We start from the raw sequence: 9,175 nt of genomic DNA on the forward strand, positions 1-9,175 counted from the left end.
AGAGCGGCCCCCGCTTGCCACAACTAGAGAAAGCCCTCGCACAGAAACGAAGACCCAACACAGCAAAAATAAATAAATTAATTAATAAACTCCTACCCCCAACATCTTCTTTAAAAAAAAAAAATGTACTCCTCAGTTTCACTAAAATAATTTTAACCTTGTTTTGCTACGTACACACTGACAACAGCAAATCCTGCTCTGTGATGCCCGCCGTTGGGCCAGGGCCCTCTCCAGGGGGGCCCGGAGATGAATGAAGGCATGTAACTGAGCAGACCTGCCTGCCCTTCTAACTGTGGCTCTTTTCCTTCTGCCCCTGGTTCCTTTGTGCTGAGCCATGTGTGGGGCTTGCACAGTGTTTAGGAGGAGGTGTTAGCCTGATAGGCAGAGGGCATGGTTCTTGCTACAGTTAACCTGTTGGTGTGTGACCCCGAGTAGGTGACTCCATCTGTCACACGAGGGAATCCAGCACTAACGTCATGCGTGTCCCCATCATCTCTAGAGGAGCTCCCCTTCCCCCCAGGGGAGGAGGACCACCTGTGGTTCCTTCCTGGGTCCTTTACCTGCCAGGTTACCAATCTCCAGTGTTTTCAAAGGAGTCCTGTGGACTTTTTCTGCCAGACACCAGCAATTCAGTCTTAAGATAAGCAGTGCCTCCATTTGATGAACTTAAATGCAAACAAGCCAAGAACTTGTACGAGGATGGAAATTGGGGAGTGAAGCAGGAATGTTATCCTTACCCCAAGAGTTTTGCTCTTCACGTAACACCAATTGCTTGTGGAATGAGTGACTCTTCCTTTTTGGGGTGATTCGACTTCGTTGATGTGGTGGTGATTTTCCATGGCAACTGTCATTGCCTCACATCTGGCATCTGATGAAATGGCTCCCAAAGCCCAGGGGTCCACACAGAGTACTCCTCATCCCACTTATCCTGCCAAGGATGTGGAGAAACACTGGGTGGAGGGTGCGCTGGCGCTGTGCCTTGTGGATGAGGCTTGATTTGCAGTTGTTGCGTTTCTCAGGGTATCACCAGGGCTCCTCCGGAAGTTAACCGGGTTACTGATGCTCTGGAGAAGGAGAGAATGAGAAGGAGGGGCAGATTTCAAAAGGATATTTTCTAATTTATTAAGGTACGGAGAGTAGCACTGCTGTTTGTTTGTTTAAATCAAAAATGACTTAATCGGAAGTAGAGGTCAACCAAAATCCTACTGAGTTTCTGAGTGTAGCAGCCTAGCATAGGGCTTGTTTTTTAGGTATTTCATTTAAAATGGAAAGTTCCAGTTTGCTCTGGGGCCAGAATCCTTAAAAGAAATCCTGACTGGAGGTGTATTATGGGTGACTGTATATTTGCTAGTTTATATCTTGCTGACTAAATTGGCAAAATTTTTATTTTTCCTGGTAAACATTAAGAAGACACTTTTCCCTCCTTTCCCTAACAAAATCGTATTTGTTATATGTGTGTGAAGCAAACGGCTGTTAAAACTGTCCACCCATTCTGTGATGATATGAAAATTAGTGGTGGCGAACAAAGATTTCCTTTCTTAGGTACCACAGGCCTCAGATGAAGTCGACTTTATCCTAATGTGACTCTCAAATGGTGACCAAGTGGAAACAAAATTGGTCAGGCCTTAGAGGCCAACATGAAAAGCACAACAAACAGGTTATTATTTGTGAAAATTTTAGGTACTCACCCCCCCATGACTTAGAAAGCTTGATGTTTTCTCTTAAAGTAACTCTTACTCTTGCTTATAAATTTTAGAAAGTATATAACCATTCTTGTAATGAAAGGTTATGCTTATTTTAATTCATAACAAGGCACAAAGTTATCTCTTCGCACAAAGCCTTTCTAAAACAGGAATGAGAAACAGCAAGATGTGGAATCAGATCAAAATATGAACTCTGATTGTGAGTGTCTGACTTTGAAAATGTTTTGAGAACAGCACATGTGCATTAAGCTGGTGACAAATTATCCACAGAAACTTAGTGCTGATAATAATCATATATTTTTTTTTTTTGAGTTACGCGGGCCTCTCACTGCTGTGGCCTCTTCCGCTGTGGAGCACAGGCTCCGGACGCGCAGGCCCAGCGGCCATGGCTCCCGGGCGCAGCCGGTCCGCCGCATGTGGGATCTTCCCGGACCCGGGCACGAACCCGTGTCCCCTGCATCGGCAGGCGGACTCCCAACCACTGCGCCACCAGGGAAGCCTAATCATCATATTTTTAACATGCCATTTTTAGTGTATCGTAAGAATAAAATATGTATTTCCCATTTAAACAATGTATTTTTGTTTGTTTTAACGTTGGGGGCAAACGTGAACTATTAACCCATAAATTTTCCTCATTCTTAAAAAAAAATAACATACAAAAGACATAATAAAAGTGTAACAGGCAAGAAAAGTGAGTTTAGTGGTTTGATGAACCCGCGGTTGGGTCATCATACTCTTACAGGTATGCAGTTGAATACCCACAAATCAAAAGACCTCTGTTGTTTTCAATTAACTTTTGAGATGGTTTATGGTTGATACTCCCTCCGTCCCCAGTTACTTTATTGCAACTTTTTATTTTAAACTCTCCCCTGAAGCGTTATTGAAGGAATGGTAGGTATGTGAAGTGATGGAGGTGTTAGCTCTGGTGGTAACGTTTTGCAATATATAAGTGTATCAAATCAACACGTTGTTCACCTTAAACTGACACAATGATGTATGTCAGTGATATCTCAATAACGCTGGGGGAGAAAAGAGCGACTGTGCTGGGAAACCGTGTTTATGTAGAAGGGCTCACGCTTGGCAGCTCCCCGGGGCCCGGGCACGTTTTGAGAATGGCAGCCCGTCCCGTTGCCAGAAACTTTCCCCCGGGAGTCGTTTTGCGAGGGGCCGGGGTGGGGGCGTGTCTCCTGCTTGGTGACAAGTGTGTGTCTCCCTGTCTCTGCTCAGGTGAAGCTGCTCTCAGGGGGGAGCCCCGGCTGCAGACCCTGCCCGTGGCCTCGGCCCTCACTAGTCACCGCACGGGGCCCCCGCCCATCAGTCCCAGCAAGAGGAAGTTCACCGTGGAGCCCGGCGACGACGAGCTGGACTGCGAAAGTGACCATGCTTCCAAGATGAGTCGCATCTTCGCCCCCCACCTGTAAGTGCCCCCCCCGAAGCGGGTCCTGGGCCACGGTTCTCTTGCCACTGTGCCGCCGGCTCGGAAGGGGAGAGGTGCGCGCTCCTCCCCCGCCAGGAGCGGGCATTAAACCGGTGTTCATAACGCCAGGAGAGGCGACCTCTCATCTCCTTCGCAGGCCCAGCGGCCATGGCTCCCGGGCGCAGCCGGTCCGCCGCATGTGGGATCTTCCCGGACCCGGGCACGAACCCGTGTCCCCTGCATCGGCAGGCGGACTCCCAACCACTGCGCCACCAGGGAAGCCTAATCATCATATTTTTAACATGCCATTTTTAGTGTATCGTAAGAATAAAATATGTATTTCCCATTTAAACAATGTATTTTTGTTTGTTTTAACGTTGGGGGCAAACGTGAACTATTAACCCATAAATTTTCCTCATTCTTAAAAAAAAATAACATACAAAAGACATAATAAAAGTGTAACACGCAAGAAAAGTGAGTTTAGTGGTTTGATGAACCCGCGGTTGGGTCATCATACTCTTACAGGTATGCAGTTGAATACCCACAAATCAAAAGACCTCTGTTGTTTTCAATTAACTTTTGAGATGGTTTATGGTTGATACTCCCTCCGTCCCCAGTTACTTTATTGCAACTTTTTATTTTAAACTCTCCCCTGAAGCGTTATTGAAGGAATGGTAGGTATGTGAAGTGATGGAGGTGTTAGCTCTGGTGGTAACGTTTTGCAATATATAAGTGTATCAAATCAACACGTTGTTCACCTTAAACTGACACAATGATGTATGTCAGTGATATCTCAATAACGCTGGGGGAGAAAAGAGCGACTGTGCTGGGAAACCGTGTTTATGTAGAAGGGCTCACGCTTGGCAGCTCCCCGGGGCCCGGGCACGTTTTGAGAATGGCAGCCCGTCCCGTTGCCAGAAACTTTCCCCCGGGAGTCGTTTTGCGAGGGGCCGGGGTGGGGGCGTGTCTCCTGCTTGGTGACAAGTGTGTGTCTCCCTGTCTCTGCTCAGGTGAAGCTGCTCTCAGGGGGGAGCCCCGGCTGCAGACCCTGCCCGTGGCCTCGGCCCTCACTAGTCACCGCACGGGGCCCCCGCCCATCAGTCCCAGCAAGAGGAAGTTCACCGTGGAGCCCGGCGACGACGAGCTGGACTGCGAAAGTGACCATGCTTCCAAGATGAGTCGCATCTTCGCCCCCCACCTGTAAGTGCCCCCCCCGAAGCGGGTCCTGGGCCACGGTTCTCTTGCCACTGTGCCGCCGGCTCGGAAGGGGAGAGGTGCGCGCTCCTCCCCCGCCAGGAGCGGGCATTAAACCGGTGTTCATAACGCCAGGAGAGGCGACCTCTCATCTCCTTCCGACGCATGTGTGCGGCCGTTCGAGTGTGTTCCCCGGAGGAGCTCCCTTTCCCCAGGGCGGCTTGGGGACGTGGCCTGGAAGCCTTGGCTTCTCTGGCCTGGTCCCTGCCGGCTGCCCGCGCGGGAGGCCGGTCCCCACCGAGTGTCCCTAGGGGCCGGGGCAGTGGCCGAAGGGGCGAGCGCCGGGCCGCCGCTGTGCAATGCTGGCTCAGCTGTGCACCCGGAGAGGTCGCTGTGCAGCCGCAGCTGTGTGTGCCACGGTGGGGAGGGCGCTTTTCGTGCCGCGGATGCGGGGCTGCTCCGCGCGCAGAGGAGCGGTGCCCGCGCGGCGGCCCTGCTCGTCCGTCGCCGCCCGCGCCTGCGGCCTCCGCGCGAGTGGCTTCGACTCCCTGCGCCTCAGTGTCCTCCTTTGCCGAGATGAAAGTTCTGTGACCCGCTGCGGCATCCCCACGTTTGTATTGGGAAACCGGTGCGCCGTGTCTGGGCTCCCGCGTTGTGTGTCTCACGCGCACGCCTCGCGGAGGGAGCGGATGCTTCTTCGGGGGTCAGGCGGCCTCGGGGACCCCCAGGCAGCTGCGCGGGGAGGCTGGCCTGGCGGGTGGGCGGCCGGTGGGTCGTCTGGGGTCTTGGCAGAGGGCGGAGGCCGCCCTGACTGCTGGAAGGAGCGGCGCTGTCTGGCTGGCTAAAAGGCCCTGCTCCTCTCTCCTCCGCACACGTGAGTTAATGTGTAGTGATTACTCAGGATGCTCGGCCATCCCCAGTTCTTCCGAGGATGCTGCCGTTCCTGGCAGGAACGTGGAGCTCATAGCCCAGGCTCCTCACTGGAGGCGGGGACCTAGCACGGTTCGAGGGGGCCGATCGCGCCAGCAGCCCTCGGCATTGCCGGCATTCCAGCGCGCTGGCCTGTGTGTGTAGTCATAAGACATACTGACAGCGCTATTTATCTATCCTCAGTAAATCACTGTAGTGTTAGTCAGAGGCTGAGCCTGCAGTCTGGAGCCCTGGAATTTGCTACCATCAGGAATCCAGCAACAAGGCTCTGCAAAACAATGACCTCTCGCAAAAAGGGAGAGGCTCATAATTTAGATCCTGGGCGTCCAACTGTTCAGAGTTCATTCTTTTGTTACTAGGAATCTCTGCCTCTCTCCAAACCCAAATAAGAGACATTTGGTCCTTTTTTTTTTTTTCCTTTTCTCTCTCTCTCTCCTTTTTTTTTTTTTTTAAATGAAGAAAGGGGGAGGTGGCTCTGGGATAGTAGGTTTTGTGATCAAACATGCCTTAGTTTAAAGGCCAGTTCTGCCACGTACCATCTTTGTGGCCTTGGACAATCTCTTAATTTATCTGGGCCCGATATCCTTCTCTGTAAAATGGCAGTGCTGACAGTTCATGTATAGAGCTATTGTGAGCAGTAGAGTGGAAATATGCAAGGAGCTGGGCACAGTACAATACTCAGTTGATGATAGTTACTGCTTTTATTATTAATGAGTCCATTATTCAGATACTGGTAATGACAGGGAATAAGAGCACTGTTACAGTGACTGTAACGTTTGAAAGTCATAATGTCTGGGTTAACATCCCAGCTTCCTTATCTTTCAATGGGAGTAACAGTGGTTCCTTCCTCAAAGGATGATGGTTAGTGCTCAGTGCAGTGCCTGGCAGATATAATAAGCAGAGCTTTCGTCATTATTAGTATTATTAGAATGCGGAAGCATTTAGAGGATGATTTTGTAACTCCTTGGGTGGTTACAGATGTGACCTCGACGCACAGATCTGTGATGACACTGTAAGTAGTTTAAAGTGTAAGTAATAGAAATAGAATTGCAGAGTTCACGTGCAGCTCACAATGGATGTTGTCATGCACAGGTTTAGAAAAACAGGAGCGGAAGCACCCCCTGGGCCAACTCCCTGGACTCAGAGAGGAAAGGTGGGCAGTGTCACTTGTTCGCCGCAGGTTAATTCCTCATCGCAGTAACGTTACCGATGTTTCCACGTGTGTTCTCTAAGCGCTGAATGACCGGTTTCACAGGCAGGTTTAAAAGATGCTGCACCTCTTACTTCTTCATGGGTTAGGGTACTTAAAGTGCACTGTCTGATTTGATGAAGTGTTTCCTATTTGCACTATAGTGTGTCCCCTCCTTTTTATTGAAGATATCCGAGAAACCTTCTATACTAAATTACAGATTCATATGAAGAGGGTCTCAGAGGTGCATGCTTTGGCTGCATTTCACTATAACCATCATATTGAGATATTTTCCGGTAGAGAGATGGAGAGGTTGAGCCAGGGTGGGAAGCTACAGAGTATGACTAACTTTCATTTGATTTGATTCGGGGAGGAGGGGGAGAGAGAAGAGGTTTGCCTAGTGGTTTCTCCGGAACTTGGAAATTGAGGATTCCTGGGTCATTTGAACTCTTTATTTTCTTATTGAAAGGGTGACCCTGAGAAATTTTTTTTTGTTGTTCCCTAAGTGTTAAGCACATGAATGTCTTATTTGGGAGTTGAAAAGTACTCTATCTGCCATAGAAATAAAGTAGATTAAGGTATGAGGCAAGGGGTAGAGTGGGATTCGTCTTGTGGAAATGTCAGTAAGTAATTTTTTCTGTGACGTTGGTATTCAAGTGTGATCTGGTGAGGAAGAGCTCTCCCTTCCCCCGTCTGTCATCCATATGGACTCAGGGATTCCTGTTTTATTTGGTGAGTTGAGCTGTCCCTGATGTGGCAGATAAGAGCCCCTTCAACTGACTCATGTGTCCTTCTTACATGCCTTCACCCCACCCCTTTTTTTTTTTTTTTTTTTTTTTTTTTTTCCGGTACGCGGGCCTCTCACTGCCGTGGCCTCTCCCGTTGTGGAGCGCAGGCTCCGGACGCGCAGGCTCAGCGGCCACGGCTCACGGGCCCAGCCGCTCCGCGGCACGTGGGATCTTCCCGGACCGGGGCACGAACCCGCGTCCAACCCAAATAAGAGACATTTGGTCCTTTTTTTTTTTTTCCTTTTCTCTCTCTCTCTCCTTTTTTTTTTTTTTTAAATGAAGAAAGGGGGAGGTGGCTCTGAGATAGTAGGTTTTGTGATCAAACATGCCTTAGTTTAAAGGCCAGTTCTGCCACGTACCATCTTTGTGGCCTTGGACAATCTCTTAATTTATCTGGGCCCGATATCCTTCTCTGTAAAATGGCAGTGCTGACAGTTCATGTATAGAGCTATTGTGAGCAGTAGAGTGGAAATATGCAAGGAGCTGGGCACAGTACAATACTCAGTTGATGATAGTTACTGCTTTTATTATTAATGAGTCCATTATTCAGATACTGGTAATGACAGGGAATAAGAGCACTGTTACAGTGACTGTAACGTTTGAAAGTCATAATGTCTGGGTTAACATCCCAGCTTCCTTATCTTTCAATGGGAGTAACAGTGGTTCCTTCCTCAAAGGATGATGGTTAGTGCTCAGTGCAGTGCCTGGCAGATATAATAAGCAGAGCTTTCGTCATTATTAGTATTATTAGAATGCGGAAGCATTTAGAGGATGATTTTGTAACTCCTTGGGTGGTTACAGATGTGACCTCGACGCACAGATCTGTGATGACACTGTAAGTAGTTTAAAGTGTAAGTAATAGAAATAGAATTGCAGAGTTCACGTGCAGCTCACAATGGATGTTGTCATGCACAGGTTTAGAAAAACAGGAGCGGAAGCACCCCCTGGGCCAACTCCCTGGACTCAGAGAGGAAAGGTGGGCAGTGTCACTTGTTCGCCGCAGGTTAATTCCTCATCGCAGTAACGTTACCGATGTTTCCACGTGTGTTCTCTAAGCGCTGAATGACCGGTTTCACAGGCAGGTTTAAAAGATGCTGCACCTCTTACTTCTTCATGGGTTAGGGTACTTAAAGTGCACTGTCTGATTTGATGAAGTGTTTCCTATTTGCACTATAGTGTGTCCCCTCCTTTTTATTGAAGATATCCGAGAAACCTTCTATACTAAATTACAGATTCATATGAAGAGGGTCTCAGAGGTGCATGCTTTGGCTGCATTTCACTATAACCATCATATTGAGATATTTTCCGGTAGAGAGATGGAGAGGTTGAGCCAGGGTGGGAAGCTACAGAGTATGACTAACTTTCATTTGATTTGATTCGGGGAGGAGGGGGAGAGAGAAGAGGTTTGCCTAGTGGTTTCTCCGGAACTTGGAAATTGAGGATTCCTGGGTCATTTGAACTCTTTATTTTCTTATTGAAAGGGTGACCCTGAGAAATTTTTTTTTTTTGTTCCCTAAGTGTTAAGCACATGAATGTCTTATTTGGGAGTTGAAAAGTACTCTATCTGCCATAGAAATAAAGTAGATTAAGGTATGAGGCAAGGGGTAGAGTGGGATTCGTCTTGTGGAAATGTCAGTAAGTAATTTTTTCTGTGACGTTGGTATTCAAGTGTGATCTGGTGAGGAAGAGCTCTCCCTTCCCCCGTCTGTCATCCATATGGACTCAGGGATTCCTGTTTTATTTGGTGAGTTGAGCTGTCCCTGATGTGGCAGATAAGAGCCCCTTCAACTGACTCATGTGTCCTTCTTACATGCCTTCACCCCACCCCTTTTTTTTTTTTTTTTTTTTTTTTTTTTTTCCGGTACGCGGGCCTCTCACTGCCGTGGCCTCTCCCGTTGTGGAGCGCAGGCTCCGGACGCGCAGGCTCAGCGGCCACGGCTCACGGGCCCAGCCG

At 48.7% G+C, this 9,175-nt stretch overlaps 1 protein-coding gene across 2 annotated transcripts in view; it reads left to right on the forward strand.

The window, feature by feature from the left end:
• Nucleotides 1-9,175, forward strand: part of VGLL4 (vestigial like family member 4) — a 147,849-nt gene that overhangs the window by 126,504 nt on the left and 12,170 nt on the right. For both annotated transcript variants that reach the window (XM_055079503.1, XM_028478749.2), the window contains one exon: nt 2,931-3,120. In XM_055079503.1, coding sequence (XP_054935478.1) covers nt 2,931-3,120 — 190 coding nt within the window. The remainder of the gene's footprint in view (nt 1-2,930; nt 3,121-9,175) is intronic.

The sequence above is a fragment of the Physeter macrocephalus genome, chromosome 18 (genome assembly GCF_002837175.3).
Source record: "Physeter macrocephalus isolate SW-GA chromosome 18, ASM283717v5, whole genome shotgun sequence".
Lineage (NCBI taxonomy): Eukaryota > Metazoa > Chordata > Mammalia > Artiodactyla > Physeteridae > Physeter > Physeter macrocephalus.